General features: G+C 39.0%; 1 protein-coding gene across 11 annotated transcripts in view; it reads left to right on the top strand.

The window, feature by feature from the left end:
- The window catches only part of PRKCZ (protein kinase C zeta), a 168,304-nt gene that overhangs the window by 93,500 nt on the left and 49,141 nt on the right, over positions 1–25,663 (top strand). For 10 of the 11 annotated variants that reach the window (XR_010594238.1, XR_010594237.1, XM_065575098.1 and 7 more), the window contains 4 exons: positions 4,510–4,595; positions 19,945–20,076; positions 21,384–21,465; positions 23,707–23,759. Coding sequence is in view for 8 of the 11 variants with exons in the window: in XM_065575098.1 (XP_065431170.1) it covers positions 4,510–4,595; positions 19,945–20,076; positions 21,384–21,465; positions 23,707–23,759 (353 nt within the window). In the remaining 3 variants the exon portion in view is untranslated. Of the gene's footprint in view, positions 1–4,509; positions 4,596–19,944; positions 20,077–21,383; positions 21,466–23,706; positions 23,760–24,139; positions 24,193–25,663 lie in introns of those variants that run through there. The other variant, XM_042852827.2, reaches the window with a different exon arrangement.

Below are 25,663 nucleotides of genomic sequence, written 5' to 3'. Positions count from 1 at the left end.
CATTATCATAGAATGCAGCAAGTGGATTTCCTAATTCTCCTTTGATGGAGGCGTTCAGACCTTGTGGCTGCTTATTGGCAACTTTATGTGCCAGGACTAGTTGGTAACTCTATCTTGAGTCCCAAGCACAAGTGTCTCTATCCAGTTGGTACTGAGGCATGCAGTGGTATTGGTACACAAAAAGTGTCCAGACATACCAACAGCAGTAAGTTTCTTTTTCAAGTGAAAATTAGTTTGTCTTGGGAAGGAGATAGAGGAAGGTAGGGAGTGTATTTCATCAGGTGAACTTCATATTGGGTTGACTAGCAACATGGGTACTGGTTTCTTTAAACATAAGATTTTTTTTGTGAAATATGATAAAATGAAAAAAAAAGTATATTAAAGGGTTTGCCAACCATTGAACTCATTCATGGACTAAGGAAAAAAAAATTGTTAGGGCTAGTGTAGCTGAGGGCTAATTACATTATTTGTTTTCAAAGTCAGCAATTTCCTCCCTACTCTTCATACTACTTAGCTTACTCCTATCTCTTCATTCCATGGTTTTGTTACATTTTTGATCCATCTGGAGTAGTAGCCAAACAATAAAGAAAATGTAATGTGACTGTGCTAGGATGCTACACTGCCTCTCCCTTTTTTTAAATTGTAAATCAAAAGGAGGATTTAGATAATTGGATCTTTGCATTACAATTGTTTCTCTAGAGATAAAAATTACAGAACACTCTTTACCACCTATTTGTAAGATGGTCTGGGAGTGCTGCTCTTGTACAAATTTCTACCACCCCATTGTGTTATCAGAGACTTTGGCTTCCCATCTCTGTCTTCAACTACATGCTGTCAGGAGGGCAAGCTGTCCCTCCTTTCAAGGAAATGAGGCGAGCACCCATTCCAGTCCTTATCTTCCCACTCTGCAGTCCTTGAAAGCTATGATAGGTAGTTCTGAAATGGGACCATTGAAAAAAGTGGAGAAAAGAATACTAAAAATGTGAGCCACCATTTTCATTTTAAGTTAATATTTACTAAGTATTCTCTAACATGCTACAGACATTGTTTCTGATAGACAGAATCTGCAGTGTCAGTCAGTTCTGTGTTATACTATTCCCCATTTTCTGACTCCATACAGACCCCATTCTTGGTGACTGATTCTAAAAAAACATTCTAGCTGATGGTCAGTGCATCCCATGGTGCAATCCATGCATAAGGAAGAATTACTTAGGCACTTGCTCAAAGAAACGTTTTTGACATCGATAGTTTAGCTAATTATTTTTAGAGTGTAATCTCCCCCTTTTGGCAAAGATTGGAAGTAAATAGGTGAAGCCACTCTGGCAATGCTAAATTTTTGTTGCCCCTGGTCAATCCAATTTTTGTCCTACATGTGGTATGGAGACTGCCCTGTTTTCGTTGCTTAACTATCTCCAGCTTCTGGTGATGACCAAGAATCCTATGTCCATACTGATTTTATTAGCTCTGCCAGCTGCCTTTGATACCATTGACCACAAAGTATTGCTGACATGGCTGCCCTCTGTGTTTGGGATGGAGTTCATTTTTGGAGTCACTGTTTTTTTTCTTACTGAGAGGTCTCACAGTGAAATGGACCTGCTACCCCGGGGACAATCTCACGTGAGGTTACTGCAATATTCTGTGCTGATGAATTTGTATGTGAGGCCGATGTCCGAGATCATAAGGTTGCTTGGGTTGTGGAGTTTTCCATATACACATGGTGCTCCATTTTTTGTCTTTCTCTCACCTAGCCAGTGCAGTTGACTGTCTTGTCCAGTGTCTTGCTGGGACCAATGCTTGGATTAGAATGAGCTGGCTCAGACTCAACCAAGATAAAACTATGGTTATTATGGTGCGATAAAGCAATCAAGCTGAGGAACTGGTGAAAGTAAATATTGCTATTTATTACCCAAATTCACAGCTGCTTCTGGGATAGGGCAGTTTCCAAGAGCACTTTCTGTTGTTAGCTAAAAGATTGAAACTCTTTAGGATGCAGACCATCCCACCCAGCAATCCACAATTGATCTCCCACTGTCACAGGGAAGTTTGCCCAAAGATCAAGAATAGAATATAACCTTTAAATTTCCAGTTATCATTTATTTTTTGTTTTGTTTCATTCAGCATAGCACAACAGGAAAACATGCTCATCTTGAGGACCAGTGCTATTTTTGCCTTTGTTTCTTTTTTCCTTCTCCATCTCCTCTATCTCTTGCTCGGGTATCTGTTTCCCCCCCCCCCCCCCCTTCTCTGCACCAACTCCTGTTTCCACTAGTGGACTTCATGTCCAATCCTTTCCCCTATTTGAATGTTAAATAAACAGTGAAATAGTTAGAGATTGTCTTTTAAAGTGCAATTAGGCCTTTAGAGTTACCATTGGAATTAATAGTAGGCAGTGAAGTTCATACCTCTCAGAGCCATAGTTTCAGGCAGACAGCTTGCACTGATTACATTAAATTCATATATGGAATATTTCCTTTGCAACAATGAAAATAGAAACTACTTTTTAATGAAAGCTTAGATTTTTGTATATCATGAATAGCCACGTGGGTACATAATCCCATCATGTAGGCTCTATCTGGACTTGCAACTCTGTATTTGATGCCTCTCTTGTATACAGAAACTTGTAGCTTCTCTGAGAGTTTTTTTTCTTTCGAACAATTAACACTTTATTTAAAAAAAATTAAAAAAATAAAGGTACTGTGGTCTTTTAAGGTCTTGATCCTTAAATTTACAGTGGGACTACTTGCATGAGTAAATTTATACATGTGTGCACGTGTTTTCAGATTTGGGGCTGAAATTTCCAGTGTGGCCAGAATCCTTCAAAATAGTCCTTTGTCCCCTTTCTAGAAATGACTTGCCTTGGTTTTGTAGGACAAACAGTAAGAAATCTAAAAATTGGATGCATTACCAATGTGCACTCGTTACACACACAGGAAAAAAGATCAGAAGTAGTTTTAGCTAATGCAGACTTAAATACATTTTTCTTTTGTTGGAAGATCATTTTATTTCATATCTATTTTTAGTCTAACAATACTCACAGTTGTATATTTGCCATTGTTACAAGTGAGTCAAGCTTATAATGATATAGGCTTCAGAAATGTGTTTAAATTTAGGATTTATTTCTGACTTATTGAAAGCCAAAAAGTTTAAAGATGATGAACTGAAGATCATTTTAAATTAATTTACCAAGGATTAAATATTGACTGTCTTCCCACTTCAGAGTTCAGTACTGTATCATAAGAAAACAAACAAATACATTTTATAAATCCATTTATTTAAATGTAATCTGGATTTTGTTCTGACTTCATTTTTACCAGCAATAAAATATTATGTCTGTTTTCCTTTGCTAATTAAAATAATTTGCTTGAGTTTCACCGTCTTATCACTTTTATTTTTAAAAATTTGCTAAACTACCTTTACTCGTTACTTTAAAAAAAATATCCCTGGATAATGTGCCAAAGAACAACTTAGTAGATCAGTTGGTAAGTAACTCAAGTTTACAGAGTTTCAAAATACTTGGGTTAGGGAATCTAGCCACACGGAAATCTTCTGAGGATGACTGGATAACAGGTTAGGGAATCAGAATCTTGTGCTGTTCACTGCTAGGGCTAAGCAAAATTGTTTCACTTAATAGAATACAGTTTGGCAGTGACCAAAATTGTCCATGAATTCAGGAGGAATTCAGCAAATAGTTTCAGCCAAATAAAAATAGATTTTTCTTGAAAAAGTCAGTGGTTTGTTTCAGACTTTTCTAAATAAACGATTTCAACATTTCTTTCAAATTGACTTTTCGTTTCAAATTAACCCAAACACATTTTTTTTTTTAAATTTTTTTTTTTTGTTTCGTTGAGGGTTAGTTTTAGTTTGAAATGAACCTAAACTGTTTCTGGATTTATTTAATTGGAAAATATCAATTGCTGAGCCCTAGTCATTACCAATTGTCAAGCTGATTTGGTTAGGAGATTGCCCTTACAACCAGCATATTAGATTTCTAGTGGAAAATGTTAGCCCTTTTGCATGAGGATTCTGTGAAGCAGGAGAGAGGAAATCAGATTGAAAAACAGGACACAAGATTTTGTAATGTTTTAATACTGTGTAACATATTCCATTATCAGCTAACACATATTCTTTACATGTTTATCCATTAAGGTGACAAATAGCATGAGGTTTATAGAGGAACACTGTTTCTTTAACTATATCTATCCATCTCACCTGAGCTTGAAACAGCAAGCAGCCAAGGAACTGTAACAAGATTATAATCATGTGAGAAAAAGAGAGAGGGATAGAGAAAAGGGAGAGGCAGTGGCGAAAGCACATCCTCCAGAAGCTGTCATTTAAGACTTCTTTAAAAAAAAAAAAAAAAAAATCCTGATTCTGTCAGCAGGGATTTTAGCTTCGTGTTAGTGTTTAGAAAAGCAAGAATGTTTTAAGTCACAACTTGCTTGACATGGTGTATCTGGTATTGCTATGTTACTATGCTGCTGCTTTACACCTTTTTAATTTCCTTCTTAGAATCAATCTACCGACGTGGAGCAAGAAGATGGAGGAAGCTCTACCGAGTGAATGGGCATCTGTTTCAAGCCAAACGCTTTAACAGAGTGAGTACTGTTGCTAAAAATGCCATTTTTTGGGGTAATGCTCTGCAGTCATTGTTTTTTCAGTGTGTGCTTTTCCTGTATTTGAAACATGGGGAAAGAAAAGGAAAAGGGAGATGCTTGTTTATGTGAATTCAGTATGCAATATTATTCACTGCACAACGACCAGAAAAAGTCTGAAGTTTTTGAATTATTTAGAATCTGGGATGAGGTCAGTAGTACATAATTAATGGAAATGTTTTCTTTTAAATGCTCTTACAAGCTTTTATTATTTATTATTATTTTTTAAAGATATTTTTAGATCAGATTCTCTCTCTCTCTCTCTCTCTCTCTCTCTCTCTCTCTCTCTCTCTCATGGTTCTGGTTTTCTATAAGCACAGTTATTGTCCTCAATATTCCTTTCCATTCATTGTCTATATAAATGATTTTTATTAAATCTCTTAATATCCTGTCTTAACATGCTTGGAGCCGGAACTAGTATCTAATGTAATTGGGGGGTGGGGGGGGTGGAATTCTGGTATATGTAGTTGAGCTGCAAATCAGTATATATGCCAAGATACAACAACATTAAGGATCTGACTTAATCCATACAAGCAAGAGAACATAGCTTTAAGGCTGAGACTCCTCCTTCCTTAACCTAGCCCATTGTGCCATTATTTTGCAGCACATATACTGTATATAAGATACACATCTTGGAATTCCATAAAAGCCTAAGTGCAAAGAGGTGGGTTAATTTTTAGATCCAACAATGATATCCCATGACAGTAAAAGGAATCAAATCTTTGTTGTTGTTTGGATAGAGTTTTTTGTTTCCAATGCTCTAGGGGGGAAAATGCCATTTGACATGTTGTATTACAGAGATCTAAGGCTTGTTAAGGTTAAGTATTGCGTCTGGGGACCGCTAAAATTTAAATGAGATGTATATACATAACGCACCTTTTCACCACATACTAAACAAGTATAGTGACTAAGATACCGTTTTTGATGCACATTGCCTTTTTGTGTATTATACTTACTACATGGTCAAAATGTATGTCTTTGGACAACATACATTTTAATTAGAAATCTGTACTATTATATTAGTAATTAGTAAAATGTTTGTGAAAATTAGGCCTGTAGTTAATATATATCTGTGGTTTTGAAACCTCACTAACATGGTCATTTTATTTTTGTTGACAGTCCCTAATAGGCCTGGTTTATACTAAACTTCAGTATAGAGAATAAATGCATTTCAGAGCTACAGCACCATAAGAATACAACTGAAGCTAGTAATAGACAGCAAACAGTGTACCATAGATAACAAAATATTGTGTGCATGTATATACATATGCATGTGTGTGTCTGAGATTAGATATCTAACTTCAGCCCTGAATGAGTTTCTATAGTCAATTCTGTAAATTTCTGAATTCATTCAAAAATATCAGATGAATTATGCAATAGAAATCACTTTATAATACACCTATCGCAAGGCAAACACTGAACACTGTAGTCCGCTTAGTGTCTTGTCTTACTCCTATTTTAATTCTTTCTATTTATTTCTTATTTTTAAAAATACTGCACAAATGAAGGGTATATCATGTGAAAGGAGGTGGGAGGGCTTGAGTGTACAACTCTGTTAATGTTCCCTTATATTCAACAGCACTGTAGATTGTGCTTGTTGATTTACTTATGAACACTCATAACTTTGACAAATACTTCTCAAAAATAGCAGTTTGAAATGGGCACTTGTAAGATCCTGAATTTAAACCTCCTTGATTGTCAGCATAATGTAATAAAATAAAAAAAAAAACTTCTGTACTATATATATTTTAAGTGGGCTTATAACACTGTACACAGCTCAGTTGCAGTCTTAAAGTGCCCTCAATTATATAACCTTTTCTCTTTCGCTGTGAACCTCGAGTGCACTTGAATAGGAACCCAGTAAAAGAGTTATTAGAGTAATTTAGATGATCACAAGCCTTTGTGCCCACACACAACGGTGACTACCCCTAAGATTATAAGTATATGTAATTGAAAACTAACCCTCAGTTCCTGTTTCTTGATCTGCAGTGCCTCACTCAAGGATGTCAGTCACTAAGTTGTCATTTTTTTCAGTCTGACATTTTCTTTAAAACATCTTATTATTGGAGGCTTTTTACAGTTAGTCATTTTGTAAGCTATTTAGCCTGACCCCAGAATGACTCTCTTCATTATTTTTAATTTGTGACAAAATATATAGAAAACTCACATAATTTGACATGAATGTGTCAAAAGAAGCCCAGAAGGTCTGAATTCAAATTGTTTCTCAACATTTACATAAAATGTCCAATAGATCTGCTCTCTTTTTGCCATTTGTTCTTGGAGTCTAAGCATGTAGACTCCTCTGGCCCCTTCTGAAACCCAGGACTTTGGATGAGAGAACTGTGAGGCTTTCCTTCCTAGGTAGTCCCCTAGGCTGGGACCTTTGGATTTCTTCTCCATTATGCCTGCAAGAAACTAGCCAGTTAAAGATAGAAAGGTGCAGCGAGTATAGTCAATATTTTTTAAAAAGGAAAAAGTTGACTATTCCTTTCCTACACTCTTTATTTGTTGCTTGTGATCTTAGGCCCCATTCTTACAACTGGTTCTTCACCGGTGCAGGGTTCCTCCTGTGCAGAACTACAAATCCTTATAAATAGTACAGACGGGCTTCAGAAAGATCATTCACTCTGTGACTACTACTAGTAAGGAATCAAAGTGACTTAACCATTTTCTGAAGAGCACTGTGTTGCTGTAAGTGATTGATTGATTCCACAGAAGAGGATCTGAAAGCCATACTGTAGCTTACAGGTTTGCTAGGCTAGACAGACTTTCACTGTTCTGGGTCTTGGAACAATTACATCAGAGCCATCAGAGTTTGGTATAAGCCTGAAGTGGAGGAGGAGGAGTGCAAGACAGCATGTGCAGCTTTCAAGAATACGGTGAATCATGGGAAGACCAAGAGTAATGGGAGGGATCTGGGACTGTCACAGTGGCTGCCGGAGCCAGCCTGTAGGTTGGGAGTAGAGAACATTCTTGAGCTCTCAAATGGTGCTGTGGATATGTGAGAGAATTGGGACTGGAATGATTAAATGATTGGCATTTGAGAATCTAAGTTAGGTTGCTGTCTGGAAGCTTGTTTGGCAAAATGGCTAAAATGCATGCCGTTTGCATACATTGCTGCGCTGATTAAAGAAACAGTACTGTTAATCACAGGTGGGAAGTATTCAGCTTCTTAATGTGACAGTTACTTTTGTATATAAGAAATAACAAGGAACCTAGCTAAAGTGGTAATGGATGCCCACTTGGGGGTTAAAAAGGGTAATTTCATCATATTTTGGTGCATGTGTTAAGTGACACCTTACATTTATGTCATTGTTTAATGGGTTCCCCCCAACCAGTGGATGACATTTTTAATATGAGCTATTTTATTATGTATTTTGATTACCCCAACAATGCTGCTGACATGCACCATTACCAATGTTAGTGTGTAGGTATGGTGAGGTGTACTGTAAGGATGTGAAAATTCCCCTTTATTACAAATACTTGTAATCCATTACTGTGATGTTCTCAGAGTTAAATAGTCATTTCAGAGTTTTTTCTTTTTCAAATAACAATGTGGTTCAAATTCCTGTCAGTTGTTTTTTGTCTGTGTGCCACCTAGCAACTCTTGACGTAGGAAAGGTAGGAAAAATGTGCAAATGTTACAGTAAATCTGTATTACAATCTAGCCGTCTCAAATCCTTTGCCCTTGCTACACTTGGTTAATATGGGCAGTCAGTTTAATATGGGCAGTCAACTTTATCTACGTTTTAAACAAGATCTTAACATATTCAAACCTGAGAAAAGAAACTGCTAAAAGCAGTCTCTTTTGAATTCTATTCTTTATTATTGATTGTTTTTGAATAAAAGCTTTCTCTCACAAACCAGTTTCTCCTTCTGTTTGAATCTGAAGTCGTCATAGTCCTGTATTTGTTGTAGGGGTTTTTTGTTTGTTTGTTTTGTTTTTGTTGTTTTTTTTTGCAAGAGGAATAGTTAGTTGTCACAAATTCAGTATTGTGAGTTTAGATCATTGAGAGAATGAGCTATGAAGATGTTTATTAAAACACATATACCGGTAGATAGATAGATACAGAAAATGAGCAACATTGATAAGGAAATTTATGAAAGAAAAAAGCTGAAAATATTGCAATAAAACGAATTACTACATATACAATGAATTTGTGTTCAGTGTGAAAGTGTATTAGGCCTTTATTTTTCCTAAAAATTCTTATCATGGCTACCAGTGTAGTCCGGATATCAGCTACTACTGTCATTTACATATTCTGACCTGGATTAGACTCAGATCCTGTAACACTTAGGCATGTGCTGAACTTTACATGCATGTGTAATGCAGTTGTGGCTGATGGGACCGATCATGTGCATAATAAGCTGTGTGTAAGTATTTACAGGATCTGGGCCACATATGGCCCAGGACTTAAAACACATCCGCTGGCAGCCATGAAACCTGTGTATACTAGCGCTTCCACAGAGGCTAACGATGGTACAAAATTTTGGCCCAAAAAACCTTGTATATATTTCTACCTCTGTCTCTATCATCTGTCTTTCCCCTAATGTAGGCACAGACTAAATGTACACCTCCAGTTTTAAAATAGCATATTTAGTATACAACTTAATTGGATTATATAATTAAATGATCAATTAGAAATTATGAAAATGAAATGCATGCATTAATTACAACTTCTTAATCAGGTATTTTCAAATATGGCAAAGCTATCTGACCTAATAGAGCTAATTGTAATGTTGAAAAAAATTGTAAGAGGCAATTATAAAGATGGGGGGAAAAAAACTGTTTAAATCATAATTTTTTTTAAAGTAGTCATTACTTGTCATGCTTGCATAGCTCAGACAGTTTAAATGATTTTATTCAAAATCCTTTGGACAGAGAATGACCATAAAAAAGCAGTTTTGGTGATATCTCTGAACAGGACGTTTTTCATAAGTGAAAATCTACTACTTTTTCACATCTCTCAAACACCTTGGCCTATAAATCTGAAACATTTCAAGAAAAAAAATCAGTAGTGGAAGACTCTAACATATGAAAATTAAGAAAAATGAATTTTAAAAGAAGAAAATAAAGGTGGTGAGAGATCAAAATTGGAAAGAATGATCTGCACCTTAGTTAATTTGTATGGAGACAGAGGTAGTAATCCTGGCAATAGTTCATATCACACCGCTGCATCTCATCGTAATATGAATATAGGCTACCATTGAAGAGACTGTTTGTTTCTAAGTATCTGGAGAGCCAGGTATTGGAACACAATACAGGTATCTTATTTTAATGAGTCATATTAAATAGTGGAACAATATGGATATAAAATAACTTGATGTGACACATACATCAAGTTGTGACAGGAAATAGCGACTCTTGTTAAAAACTGCAGAAGCAAATGGCAATTGGTATTGGGCCAAGAGGCAAAATAAAAAGCAACATAACAAAATGAAAATTGAAACCTTCTTGGTTTAGCTTCTATTTGTAAATATACGGGTGGTACGTTTAGAGTATCCTTTTCTGATGGGAGTTCTAATCATTGAAGGAAAACAGGCATAAACTCTGAATTGTCTATTTATTGACAAAGAATAGGAGATGTTTCTCTTGCAGTGTAATGACCCAGTCCTGCTAACCCTTGGTGCAAATATTTCAGAGTAGCAGCCGTGTTAGTGCAAATAGTCCCCTTGACATAAAATCTGTAGGCGTGAAATCAGGTTAGGAAGATGTCTAAATGAAACATACATTGCCATTAATGAACTGCTTCACATTAATAGTTCATATGTTATGTCACAGAGATGTGGTACATTGCTGCAAATTGGGAATGATCAACATTCAAGGGTTTTGAGGAGAATTTTTGGTTTGGTTGGGGGTTAGGTTTTTTTTACATTTAATCAAAACTATATCCTATTCTTCTCCTCAGCGGCTTGGAGGACAAAAATCACAGAACCATAGGACTGGAAGGGGGACCTGAAGAGGTCTACTAGTCCAGTCCCCTGCACTCAAGGCAGGACAGAGTATTAGCTAGACCATCCCTGATAGGTGTTTGGAGATTTTTAAGAGCAGGTTAGACAATGACCGATTCCACAACCTCCCTAGGCAATTTATTCCAGTGCTTATCTACTGTGACAGGAAGTTTTTCCTAACATCCAACCTAAACAGCCCTTCCTGCAATTTAAGCCCATGATTTCTTGTCCTGTCCTCAGGTTAAAGAGAACAATTTTTCTTCCTCTTCCTTGTAACAACCTTTTATGTACTTGAAAACTGTTATCATATCGAGTTTTCTCTTTTCCAGACTAAACAAACCCAATTTTTTTCCATCTTCCCTCATAGATCATGTTTTCTAGACCTTTAACCATTTTTGTTGCTCTTCCCTGGACTTTCTCCAGTATGTCCACATCCCTTCTGAAATGTGGCACTCAGAACTGGACACAATATTCCAGTTGAGGCCTAATCAGCATGGAGTAGAGCAGAAGAATTACTACTTGTCTTGCTTACAGCTCTCCTGGTAGCATCCTATCCAATCTTCTAAGTATTAGACAACCATTCACTTGAAGTTCTTGAACCCAATTACCTGCACACAGAGCAAAATATATTTATCAGCCTTGGCAAAACTTCTTGGTTTCCTTCCAGGAACGGGTTTAGCTGGAATTTATTTATTTATTTATTTATTTATTTATGGATAGCAGAGATTTTTTGAAAGGACAGATTTTTAAAGATGCATATTGTATTGATGGATTTTCCACTTGGAAGTATCTCTGTTTAGTGCTACTAAATTTGGTGGGATTGACAAGAGACAAAGACACTATCCTATGTATGATATTTCACACTTAAGTAAATGCTCTCCTCTCATATATCTAATGCCAAGCCTTTGTATCCTCAGTACTGCTTTGTGTACTTCTACACAGTAATGGGAGGTGGACAATTAGCAACAGAAGTTTTTCATGAAGTGTGGAATTAATTAAAAAAAGTAAATTATTAACATGACACAGGATTTCAGTAGCAGAGTAAAGGAACTGATTTTTTTAATATTGAAGAAGTTATGCCAAATATAGATAACTTAATGAGAAATAAAGGCAAAGTAAGTGAAAAAGGACTTTCAGATTCCTTCCCACTGACAAAGTATACTGGTTGTGAGAGCTAGGTATTTGCTGTAAACATAGCCGAAATCAGTAATAAAATCTCACTTGTAGCATTAAATTCAGTTGCATCCAAACCACTTATATGTTTAATCTGAAGACATATATTAGCAGTAAAGTTGGAAAACTTAATTTGCACATTTTCAGTCTGGAGCTGACCTTCAAATCTTATTTTCGTATTAACTCATTCACCAATGGCATAAAAATAAGGATCCTAGCAATATCTGTTGAAGGGCTGATTATCATCATTATTGGGAACTTTGCGGGACATGTACTTGGTTAAATAAGTTCTTAGTGCACATCTCCTAAAAGCCAAAGATCAAGGAGGGTCTATGAACAACAACACTGACGAATAATTTCAAAAGTAACTGATAAATGAAGAATTTAAAATAGCAACAAGCTCTGGGATTTAGTGATAGTTAAGTCATTAAAGACTTTACTAAAGCCGTCTCCACTGAATGACCGATGTGAAACCCGGTTGATGGGGGTCAGGTAGGTCAGAGTAAGAGAGAAATTCAAAACTAAGCCAAGAGGCACGTGCTCAAATAATTCAGAAACAAGTGAGAGCAAGGAAGTTAGAAAAAGTCCTAAAAATCAAAGGACCCAGGGTAATTTTTTGAAAATAGAAATCAGTTATTAACTAAAGAATGATTAAAAGTAGAGGAGAAGAATCATGGAAGCCAGAAAGTTATTAACATTAAAAATGGGGATGTCTGTAGAAGGAAACACATTTATTTTTAAATAATTGGAAGGAGTACAATCCAAAAGGACAAACATTACATCTAATTTTACTGAAAGTATTGAAGCCATCACCTACACTAGTGAAACAGGCTCACAAAAAATAAATGGCAAAAGAGATGGAAATTGAAGGTTCATAAGGGATTAGCACAGCCAGCATCACACCTTGCAGGATGCAGAGCTGACGGACCACATCAAAAGTCGCATTAATAAATAGTCAGCTCATCCTAAGGGGGGAAACTTTCCAACAGAGCTTTTGGAAGAAGACATAAAAAATGAAATAAGTTTTTGAAAAAAGCAAGTAAGCGGTAACAGCTGAAACTGGCTTTTAAAGTAGGAAATGTTTTGGAGCCTAAGAATGCATCAGCTTGGAGATTTTCTTTCCTTTCACTGCCCACAGTTGGTCAGTGTTACATCAGGTATCTAACATGATGCTTGTTTGCTGCTGGGATGATCCATGGAGAAAGAGGAGTTAATCATACAACATCAAAAAGTGTGCTGGGGATGTAACAAATGAAAACACAAGGTGGTTCTTGTTTATGATATCATTCAGATGTGACATGAGTGACTATTAAACATTAGAGGGCACTGGGTAATAAAGGACAAGTGTTGGAGCAATAACAATTTGTGGATGTACAGTTATGGGATGTGTACAATTTGGTTCTAGTTTTTTTCAAGTATTAGGGTATGTCTACACTATGGGATTAATCCGAATTTATATAATTCGAATTTTGGAAACAGATTGTATAAAGTCGAATGTATGCGGCCACACTAAGCACATTAATTCGGCGGTGTGCATCCATGTACAGGGGCTAGCGTCGATTTCCGGAGCGTTGCACTGTGGGTAGCTATCCCATAGCTATCCCATAGTTCGTGCAGTCTCCCCCACCCATTGGAATTCTGGGTTGAGATCCCAGTGCCTGATGGGGCAAAAAACATTGTCGCAGGTGGTTCTGGGTACAGCCTCACCCCTACCTCCATGAAAGCAACGGCAGACAACCATTTCGCGCCTTTTTTCCTGGGTGAACAATGCAGACTCCATACCACGGCAAGCATGGAGCCCGCTCAGCTCAAGACAGCAGTCATGAACATTGTAAACACCTCGCACGTTCTCGTGCAGTTTATGCTGAGCAGGACCAGAAAAACGAGGCGAGGTGGAGGCGGCGACGGCAGCGCGGCGACAAGCATGATGAGGACATGGACACAGAATTCTCTCAAACCGCGGGCCCCGGTGCTTTGGAGAACATGTTGTTAATGGGGCAGGTTCCATCCGTGGAACGCCGATTCTGGGCCTGGGAAACAAGCACAGACTGGTGGGACCGCATAGTGTTGCAGGTGTGGGACGATTCCCAGTGGCTGCGAAACTTTCACATGTGTAAGGGCACTTTCATGGAACTTTGTGACTTGCTGTCCCCTGCCCTGAAGCGCCAGAATACCAAGATGAGAGCAGCCCTCACAATTGAGAAGCGAGTGGCCATAGCCCTGTGGAAGTTTACAACGCCAGACAGCTACCGGTCAGTTGGGAATCAATTTGGGAGTGGGCAAATCTACTGTGGGGGCTGCTGTGATGCAAGTAGCCAAAGCAATCACTCAGGTGCTGCTACGAAAGGTAGTGATTCTGGGAAATGTGCAGGTCATAGTGGATGGCTTTGCTGCAATGGGATTCCCTAACTGTGGTGGGGCGATAAATGGAACCCATATCCCTATCGTGGCACCAGAGCACCAGGGTACCCAGTACATAAACCGCAAGGGGTACTTTTCAATGGTGCTGCAAGCACTTGTGGATCACAAGGGACGTTTCACCCACATCAACGTGAAGAGTTCATGACGCTCACGTCTTCAGGAACACTAATCTGTTTAAACGGCTGCAGCAAGGGACTTCCCGGACCAGAAAATAATCGTTGGGGATGTTGAAATGCCAGTAGTTATTCTTGAGGACCCAGCCTACCCCTTAATGCCATGGCTCATGAAGCCATACACAGGCAACCTGGACAGGAGTCAGGAGCTGTTCAACTACAGGCTGAGCAAGTGCAGAATGGTGGTAGAATGTGCATTTGGCCATTTAAAAGGTCGCTGGTGATCGTTACTGACTCGCTCAGACCTCAGCCAAACCAATATCCCCATTGTTATTTCTGCTTGCTGTGTGCGCCACAATCTCTGTGAAAGTAAGGGGGAGACCTTTATGGCGGGGTGGGAGGCTGAGGCAAATCACCTGGCTGCTGATTACGCACAGCCAGACACCAGGGCGATTAGAAGAGCACACCAGGAAGCGCTGTGCATCAGAGAAGCTTTGAAAACCAGTTTCATGACTGGCCAGGCTACAGTGTGAAATTTCTGTTTTTCTCCTTCATGAAAACCCTCCCCCTTTATTGACTCATTCTCTGTAAGGAACCGACCCTCTCCCTTCCCCCAGCTTGCTTTCAAAGGAAATAAAGTCACTATCATTTAAAAATCATTTATTCTTTATTAATTGATTATAAAAAGAGAGAGAGAATCCGGGTGGGGTTTGGGAGGAGGATCGGCGGGAAGGAAAAGGCCACTAAAAAAAGGTTAAAAAAATGACAGCCTTTTGCTTGGGCTGTCCACTGGGGTGGAATGAGAGGGTGTACGGAGCCTCTTCCCCCCCCCCCCCCCCGCGTTCTTACACGTCTGGGTGAGGAGGCTATGGAATATGGTGAGGGGGGAGGGGAGTTATACAGGGGCTGTAGCGGCACTCTGTTATCCTGCTGCCGTTCCTGAAGCTCCACCAGACGCCAGAGCATGTCTATTTGCTCACGCAGCAGCCCCAGCGTTGCATCCTGCCTCCTCTGATCTTCCTGCCGCCACCTCTCATCTCGAGCATCCCTCCTGTCCTCACGTTGGTCCCTCCTGTCCTCACGTTCACTGGCTTCTTTCCTATACTTTGAAACCGTGTCCTTCCACTCATTCAGATGAGCTCTTTCACTGCAGATGAATTCCATGATTTCTGCGAACATCTCGTCTCGCGTCTTCTTTTTTCTGACGCCTTATCTGAGATAGCCTTCGGGACAGAGGAGGGAGGCTTGAAAAATTTGCAGCTGCTGGAGGGAGGGAAAAAAGGAGAGAATTTTTTAAAAAGATACATTTTGCAGAACAATGCTTATACTCTTTCACGGTGACCAACACTATTCACATTACATAGCACATGTGATTTCTGAGCAAGGTCGCATTTTGCCTCTTAATACTGAGTGCCTGTGGCTTTGCTGCTGGAGATCACAGACGCAGGTGCGGGCAACAGAATTCAGCTTGCATGCGGCCCTGGTAAGCCATTGTCTTTCGGCTTCTGCGCCCTCTTTTCCCACATACCAAGCAAAGCCTGTTGAGTGCTGCGGTTTTCCTGTTAACCTTCAGCAGCAGAAAACAAACTCACCCCACCCCCCATCCAATTATCTGGATGATCGCTTTACCCCTCCCCCCACCACGTGGCTGGTATCAGGGAAGATCCCTGCTAGCCAAACGCGAAAAGCTCTGGGCCAATCTCCCCCTTCTCCCTCGCTTGGCTAACTGCAGGGAAGGATTTCTTTTCAGCCACAGGCAAACAGCCCAGTAAGAATGGCCACCTCTGTCCCCTTAATTAAATTCCCGTATTTCAACCAAGTTACCATGAGCGATATCACTCTCCTGAGGATTACACAGCGAGATAAAGAACGGATGTTGCTTAAATGCCAGCAAACCGGGACCATACGCTGCCAGGCTTTGTCATGCAATGATACCAGATTACTTGCTGCAAGCATGGCGTGGTCAAGTGTCCTACCATGGAGGACGGAATAAGGCTGCACTGCCCAGAAACCTTGTGGCAAGGCTTTTGGAGTACCTCTTGGAGAGCTTCATGGAGATGTCCCTGGAGGATTTCCGCTCCATCCCCAGACACGTTAACAGACTTTTCCAATAGCTGTACTGGCCGCGAATGCATCCCAAGTCCTCAGGGCAAAGTAATCATTAAAAAACGCTTGCTTTTAAAACAAGTTTTATATTTTAAAAGGTAAACTCACCTGAGGTCCTTTCCATGGGGTCATGGTCTTGGATACTGGGTTGGGAGGGTACTTCAGTCAGGCTGAGAAAAAGATCCTGGCTGTTGGGGGGGAACGGAGTGCTGGGTGCTCTCCGCAAGCTCGTCGTCGTCCTCCTCCTCTTCCCTGTCTGCAGAATCCTCAGGTGTAGCTGATGAGATTATCCCCGCCTCAGAATCCATGGTCAGAGGTGGGGTAGTGGTGGCAGCCACCCCTAGAATTGCATGTAGCTCGGCGTAGAAGTGGCATGTCCGCAGCTCTGACCTGGAGCGACCGTTTGCCTCCTTTGTTTTTTGATAGGCTTGTCTGAGCTCCTTGACTTTCACGCGGCACTGATCTGAGTCCCTATTGTGGCCTCTCTCCATCACGCCCTTGGAGATTTTTTCAAAAGTTTTGGCATTTCGTCTTTTCGAATGAAGTTCTGAATCCTCTCCCCATATAGCGATCAGATCCAGTACCTCCCGTACAGTCCGTGCTGGTGCTCTTTTTCGATTATCGGCCTGCATGGTTACCTGTGCTGATGAGCTCTCTGTGGTCACCTGTGCTCTCCACGCTGGGCAAACAGGAAATAAAATTCAAATGTTCACGGGGCTTTTCCTGTCTACCTGGCCAGTGCATCCGAGTTCAGATTGCTGTCCAGAGCGGTCACAATGGCGCACTGTGGGATAGCTCCCGGAGGCCAATAACATCGAATTGTGGCCACACTAACCCTAATTCGAAATGACAATATCGATTTTGGCACTATTCCGCTCGTCGGGGTGGAGTACAGAAATCAATTTTAAGAGCCCTTTATTTAGAAATAAATGGCTTCGTTGTGTGGACGTGTGCAGGGTTAATTCGATTTAACGCTGCTAAATCCGAATTAAAGTCATAGTGTAGACCAGGCCTTAAATTAGTTCACTTCTAGTTCACCATTCTAGTTCACTAGAAATGTTTTTTAGGACTGTACTGAGTTCTGTATATGCCTTCCCACTCATTTTGTTTCTTTCAAAAGTAATTTGTAAGTACGACATAGACAAGATACTTATTCTAGTAGCTCTGTTTGACCCAAGTCTTTTGTTTTCTGCAAGTTACAGAATTTTCAACCCTCAACAAAGGGTCTCTTTTTGCAAAGACAGCAGACAGCCCAACCTAGATTAAACTGGCATGGATGTAAATTCCTGAAAAGGGAATCTTTAATTTTTTTTTTGGAGATTTCTGATGTTAGTTATGCACCTTGGATACCATAAATTGTTTAAACTGCTTGAATTAGAAAATATTTCATCACAAGACACTTGTTCAAAGCCTATATTTTAACACACATTCCACTATCAAAGGTCCCATTGCACTGTAAAACTATTTCTCACTATATCTCTCATACCATTGCTCCACTGACACACAGGTTCTAAGGCAGTGGTTCTCAAACTTTTGTACTGGTGACCCCTTTCACACAGCAAGCCTCTGAGTGTGACCTTCCCACTTATAAATTAAAAATACTTTAAAAATATTTAACAGTATTATAAATGCTGGAGGTGAAGTGGGGTTTGGAGTGGAGGATGACAGCTTGCGACCACTCATGTAATAACCTCGTGATCCCCTGAGGGGTCACAACCCTGAGTTTGAGAACCCTTGCTCTAAGGTCATGCAATGGTAAAAGCTGCAGTCAGACAGACCCTAGGAGTCCTGACTCCCAGTCTATGCGTATGGTCATAGCCCATATACCCTCCCCAGTTCTTTCCATTGATTGGCCTGGCTAGGAGTATCAGAAGTCTGAGAAAGTATAATCCCAGTACTCGTAAACCATACATTTTAAAGCCTGCCTCCATTAGGCACTCTGCCCCTTTGAAAATATATAAAACAGCTTATTTTGTAATTGAATGCTATTTAAAGTAAATATATTGATTCCAAACATGCCTTTTCTACTGGGTAAAATGGCCAAATTTAACCATGCTGATGTGTTCCAGTATCCGTTAAATCACTGTGTTCATTTCCAGGCATTAGGAAAAATACTGAGAACTCTCTAATGTTGGTTTATGTGGAAGGAGGAGACATATTAAACTTATAAGGGGAACAGCCTGTGTCCAGTACTCCAGTTAGAATCTTGTTCATTTCTTTATAATTTCTGTATATACATGCTATAGAGATTTATCAAATAATGTCAGCTCAGCAGTGCAAAAAAGCCCCACTCCCTTGGTCTTAAGAAACTACTTTGAGGACTCTTGCATAACAAGTTGATGTATAGAAGTTCTCTGATCATCCCCTTTGATTTTTTAATGAAGCAGTGCTGGGAATTTTTCTTTTATCTGAAGTGCAATAAGGATCAAAATGCTAGTTGTAACTTGTTGAGCCTCAGTGCTTGCTGTTGAACAGTTATACTCAGCATCTGGATAAAACAAAAAATCTCTGAATTAAATATGGAAGAATATTAGTACAATGCTATCCAAGGAATGCATTAACCTCTGTTTTCACAGGCTTATTTCTTAACCATAAAATTGTCCATAAGCTGAAATTTTTCACACATCAGTCCAAGGAGTGAATTTTTAACAATTTGTGGGGAAGTGAAAATTAATTTTGCCTGCTGGAAAGGTTAATGCTGTCTCAGCTTTGTGCACCTGCTGTCCATAAACAGTCTTATTCATACAGGGCCATAGCTGAGCATAATGTTTTATGGACAAATAAGAAATATAGTCCATGCCCCAAGAAACTTGGTCAATGTCAATTAAACCTTACTTATTTTGTTCTACTGACTTGCAGTATTCTCTCCTCAAACTAAAACTAACTATGGACTATTGTGCCTTCTGTTAGGATGCTCCATACACTTAAGATACTCTTTTCCTGCAGAGTGACAAGCAATCTTGCTCTACAACCTCAAAATCTCCTAGAAATATATTTTTCAGTATCTTTCACCAAATACCATCTGTCTTTGCTCTTATGCCTCACCTCATAATCACTTAATTTAGCTCTTGTTTTGTTATTTCACACTGTAATTGACAAAGAGAAAATACATTTTTAATTTTTCTAATTTAGGTATTAAGCTCTTCTTCCCAGAAACCTTGTCTTAATACATGCCTTTAAAATGTTGCGCACACACTAATGGTGATAAAAGAAAAATACTAACTGCCCAACTTTTGCATGGAAATTGCTGGTGTAGCAATGCACAATAGGTGTACTTCTGCTTTTATTGACACAGTCAACTTTGTTTTTGGAGTATTGGGTACAGTACCTAAAATCAGAAGCAATGTTTGAATAAAGTTTTGAAGATGCACTCTCAGGTGAGTCATATCAATAAAAGACATGTTTCTGATTAATATAAATTCTTGAAGGATTGTGAAATAGTTTCTTTTGGCCGGTAGTTATGAATATATAGAGAAGAATTGTTAGAGGTCTAAAACTTAAATATAATTATACTTCTTGCTTTTTAGAGAGCATATTGTGGCCAGTGCAGTGAAAGGATATGGGGTCTCGGAAGGCAAGGCTACAAGTGTATCAACTGCAAATTGCTGGTCCATAAACGCTGTCACATACTTGTTCCACTGACCTGCAAAAGGCATATGGTAAGTTTGTATTCTGTATAAAGCTAATGTGTTTTACCACCTCCAAGTTCTTTATTTCCAAAGAGTATTTCCTAACTGACAAAATGATGTTCTTGTATGCAGGTCACCAGGTTTGTAAATGGAGAAGGGGAGGGTGTGTGTTTTGTGATCAATGAAGACAGAGTGAGGAAAGCAGACCTTTGTGCTGTGAATAAATACAGACAGACTTGGATTTAAAGTTCTTATTAGTTCACAAGAAAGTATTTATTTCACAGATATATGAAGAACACAGTTCGAAAAAATGTTTTCAGTTGTATCCTTTGTCTCATGGGAATTTCTGCAGAATTAAGAAGCTCTTTTTTGTTTTTACATCTCCATTTGTCATTTAGACATCTCCCCTGGGTCCTGCTGCCATTTTAAACTCAATCCATTAAATACTCACCTTCTCCTAATCTGCTTACCCATCTCCTTTATCTATTTGTATTGACAACTCCAGTATACTTTCAATCGTAGACTCAACTTTGGTGTCCTCTCCTTCCAATCCTCAGCCTCCTCCAAACCTGTCCTGTATTCGGTATCTTACTAGTTACTTTGGTTTCTTCCTCTTTAATATCAACCAAATCCATCTTGTCCTCACCATTCCAACTACTGAAACACTTTTTCCATACATTGCCTTGATTACTTGATTCTTTGCCATCCTATTCATTCCTGCTTATGTGGAGATTATATTTGAGTCAAACATACTTGCTACTATATCTGCTCTAACAGTTCTACATGTCTTATGTTAATGGTTGAGAGAACTTGTTACAAGAAGAAAACTAAAACTTTTATGTCCTTTATTAATGAATGCAAGACCTTTTGGAACAATGGCAGTATTTCTTATTTTTAGCTGGGGCAGGGAATATGCTGATGCTTTAGACTGTCTATATAAATTCACACTAAACATGGATATATGGAATGGCTGCAGTTTCACATGATACAGTCTCAGAAATCTTAAATTCTGTTTGTGTATTTTACAGTAAAATATGCTGGATTTAGTTTTAAAAGAGAATTATTAAACATGAGATTTGTTTACACTGCATTGTGCAGGGGGCAGATGGACTTTTTGTAGAGGCTTTTTATAATTCATTACAAACCATTCATGTTCTGATAAGTATCTGTAATAACCCATTACCTGTCCTGGAAGCTTCAAGTGTAAATTTCTAGCTGTAAATTATCTATATAACAAGACAAACTTGTTTAAAACCTTTAGGAAGCCATATTCAGATGGCATAAAACAGATTACATTAATTGATGGATATTTTTTCTGTAAATTCTGTATTTGCCAGGATTCGGTCATGCCTTCCCAGGAACCTCAATTAGATGATAAAAATGATGAAGTTGACCTCCCCTCAGAAGAAACTGATGGAAGTAGGTATTTTTCTCCACTAGTGTAGAATTGATATACTTGCACTTCTGGATGTAACTATAGTCATAATAGGAACCATGATACTAACTCTCAGTGCTACCATTATTAGTAATAGTAATTTTTAGTATGTTTGCCATGTTGGTTCCAGGATATGTGAGACACAAGGTACGTGAGGTAATATCTTTTATCGGATCAAATTCTGTTTGTGAAAGGTACACAGGCTTTCAAACTACACAGAGCTCTTCTTCAGGACTGGGGAAGGAAATCGGAGTGTCTGAACTAAATACAAGTTTGGGATAGATTGTAGGAGGACGTTGGAAATGGAGTGGGCAGTAAAGATTAGACTGTTATGCAAAAGCAGTTTGAAGTGGCCCATTAGAGGTTAGCAAGCAGGTGTGTATTATAAATTGTTGTAATGAGCCATGAAACCAGTGTCTAGCAGTGTTCTGAATTTAAGTTTTTAGCAGGAGCAATGGAAGCTCCCTAAAACTGGATAGGGGGAGCCACCGGTGCCCGAACAATGACCACGCTGCCTCGATGCCCCATCCTCTGCTCGCTCCTCCTTCCCTTCCCCTTGTCCTTACGACCGGTAAAAATTGATGGGACCATGACCCCTGATCCCCCTCTATTCTGGAACCCCTCATTTCTAGCCTCGCTTTTTGAAGTTTCTGTGCAGGCTTCCTTTGCGGACATGTATTGGAAGATCAATTATGGAGTCATAGCTTTGTGAAAAGTGCTTGCCAACAGGTGATAGTGTTTTCGTCTTTTATCCTTTTTCTGTGAGAGTTCTTTTGAGAGCATTCTGATTGTTTGGTTTCACCCACTTAGTTGTTGTTGTTTTGTTGTTGAGGCATTTGATGCACTGATTAAATACGCCATGTTGTGATAGGCAAGTGTAGGACATATGATTCTTGCAAAGTGTGTTGTGAGGGGCATTGATCATTGTAGCAGTGAAGTATGTCTGCAGGTTTTGCATCTGTTTTTATGGCAGGGTCTGATGCCCCTTTGAGTTGGTGTGTCCTGGTCTGTGGGGAACTTCCTTCTGATGGTGAGATTGGTGTGATTAGGGAGGAGTTTGAAGGCCAAAAGAGGGGGTTCAGGAAACATTTCTTTCAGGAACTGGTCCCCATCAAATGTGAGTTATAATTATTTGATGATACCCTGTATGGGTTCCAGTGCGGTTTGATAGGTGATCACTAGGTGTGTGTAGTCAGTGGGTTTTTTCTGTATTGAAGCAGATTCTCCTCTGGTATTTGGGTGGCCCTTTCTGTGATGCAATCTACTTCTCTGATGGAGTGTAAATTAGGTAACCAGATGTCCTGATTTTATAGGGACAGTCCCGATTTTTGGGTCTTTTTCTTATATAGGGTCCTATTACTCCCCCATCCCCGTCCCGATTTTTCACACTTGCTGTCTGGTCACCCTAAGTGTAAATTGGTCCAATAAAAGATATAACCTCATCTACCTTGTCTCTCTAATAATTAGTATTACAGTAGTACCTCGTGGATCAGGACTCCATCGTGCTAGGTATTATATACACATGTAATAAATCCTTGTCCCAAAAATCCTACATTCTTGCCATGCACTCTGCCTCAGTTGTCCTATATGTAAAATGGGGGTTGTAAGGCTGAATCAGTTAGTTTGTAGAGCATTTTAAGGAAGGTGCTATAGAAATGTCTAAAGGTGTGTAAGTTTGGGGGTGGGTGGGGTGGTAGTTTTTCACAAATTTTAGAGCCTACAGCTTGTAAATTTGTTATAAATATACATTTCTAGTTAACTTGGTAATATTTGCAAGGAGTACAGAGGCAGCTGAGTATGTTACAGAAAGGGAGATCTTTAGCCTTCAGGTTAGGATGTCTGACTATTTGTACATTAAGATGTCTGTAACCACTCCTACCTCAAGGCTTCATCTTTCATCCACGGTCTTTCTTACTGAAGAGGACTGGATAGGACACTCTGGGCCTGTCAAACATGGTTCAGCAAGTTAAAAGGTTCACTGTTAAGTGCCAAAAGGTTCCTCTTCCCCTATTCCAATGTTGAACCCTCTTCAGCACCCTTAGTATGTGCTATCAGGATTATGACAACTAAGTCTCTAAGGTGCCACAAGTACTCCTGTTCTAACTAAGTGAAAGAATCCTACCTAATGTCCCATGGGGCAAAGTAAACTGATTTTATGATTTTTCTGCTATGTGCAGGATAGTCTTGGCAATCTACTTGTTCTGTTTATCCACTTTGTCTTGCAGTCCCTTACATTCCTTCAACCCGGAAACATGACAACATTAAAGATGACTCTGAGGTATTTTTAAAATTATTTTTAAATTAATATTTACATTTTCTGTACATAATGTAGCTATAGTTTATAGACCGTGTTTTCTTCTTACTGTATATCTCCTTTTTTTTTTCTAGTAGAGGAAATCTGGGTCTCCCACCCCAAAATAATGTATTTGGTGATTTTAATGGATTTCTCAGAGTTTCTTTTGTTTTCTGTTTATGTTGTCTCGATCACAAAGTGTGAAAGACTCTATTTCCCCATTCATATTGGAACAACTATGATTTATCTGAGGGTTGCAATTTATTGGTCCTTGCCTCGGAATTAGCAGCTTACAGTGGCTTAACATTATTTCAGTTCTTTGCTGTTCTCCTCTCTAATGCATGTACACTGCTTATCACCCTCAGGCCACCCCTCCACAGACTAAAATTATGAATCTTGGTCCAGTGTCACTGACAATGTAAGTCATTATCTATCCGGTTTGCTCTGAAATTTTGCAGATAAATAATACGCACTCAATTATAAAGGGCCCCAAAGAAATAAAAGTAGAATAATGTAGGCGTACGTTTTATTTTTTAGTTCTTTTGTAGAGGGTCTAGCAGCCTCTCTGCAGACAAAGAATGTTATTCCCATGGAGCACTTTGACAAATCCCAATGCACTTTAAATAAACCTAACAGGCTTCAAAACAATAGCTTTAAAAATGCTGCTGGCATATTTAAAATAAATAAAGGGCACTTTACAGTTTGGATTCCCTCTTTCAACAAAACTGCTCCGTCTATTCTCCACTACAATCACTGCCACTGCCAGTAATTCACACATGAATGGTTCTGGTTATTGCATAGATTGCCTTGCTTTCGATCATATATGTTTTTAAGAATCATCTTAAGTAAACACAGAGAGCCTAAAATGTGTAAAAATTTAGTTACATTATCTGAAATTGTTTGTTTATTTATGTTGCAGTAGGACCAAAAGGCCCAATCAAAATTGAGGTCCTCTTGTGCTAGGTGCTGTACAAATGCATAGGAAGACACCTGGCCCCTGCCCTAATCAGCTGTTCCCATTTTTTCTACCTTGTAGATGAGTGCTACTAAATTGAAATAGCATATCCCGCACAGAGAGGATGTGGCATGCTGGAACCTTGCTGACTAGAACCTTTAAGCTCAGTGCAATCTCTTTTAATAACAGTCAATCCTAGATCAAGACTCCTTATATAAACACTTCCCATAGATCGGCAGAACCTTGATCTGGCTACTAGTACAGTAGTATGAGGTCAAATAAAAATAGACCATCAAAAGTGTTGAAGCATTATAAACATTGGTAACGGGGTATAACTGGGGCACATACTGTACTTTTGCTTAACTCTTTCCGACTGCTTGATTTTGAATGTCTCAATCTGTCATTTCCAGTCAGCAAAATTGTGTGGTTTTATTTAATGCCAAGACATCTCTCCAGGGGACAAAATAGTTATTTCTATCTTCTTTAATAAAGCTTCAATCAAAATAATATATTCTCCATTTTGAAATCTCTTCCACAAATATTCACTCTTGGGAAATCAGCATGGTCCTGACCAGCAACTTGAATTTCGTTACAGCTGTAGTGTGTTTGACATACCCTGAAACTGCTTAACCTCATGCCAAGGCAGATGTACTCAATTAGCAGAGTATAGTTTCTGTATCTTTCTTTCTGCTTAGATCTTCTTTATTAATTTGTATCTCCGTATCTTTCAGAATGTGCAAGACACTGTTCACTCACATACAGAGCTCTAGCCCAGAAGGGCTAACAATCCAAGAATTGAATTCAGACCCTCTTTGCTTGGTCAGAGTCTTTCATTTTCCGGAGTAGGAAATACAAGAATTTTCATGTGGATGGATACTATATAGCTGTAACCAAAATCCTGTGAATGAATATTTAAAAAAAAATAAATAATTGG

The sequence above is a fragment of the Chrysemys picta genome, chromosome 21 (genome assembly GCF_011386835.1).
Source record: "Chrysemys picta bellii isolate R12L10 chromosome 21, ASM1138683v2, whole genome shotgun sequence".
Classification (NCBI taxonomy): domain Eukaryota; kingdom Metazoa; phylum Chordata; order Testudines; family Emydidae; genus Chrysemys; species Chrysemys picta.
The sequence above is the reverse complement of the archived record's forward strand: the minus strand, read 5'-3'. Positions and strand labels throughout refer to the sequence as shown.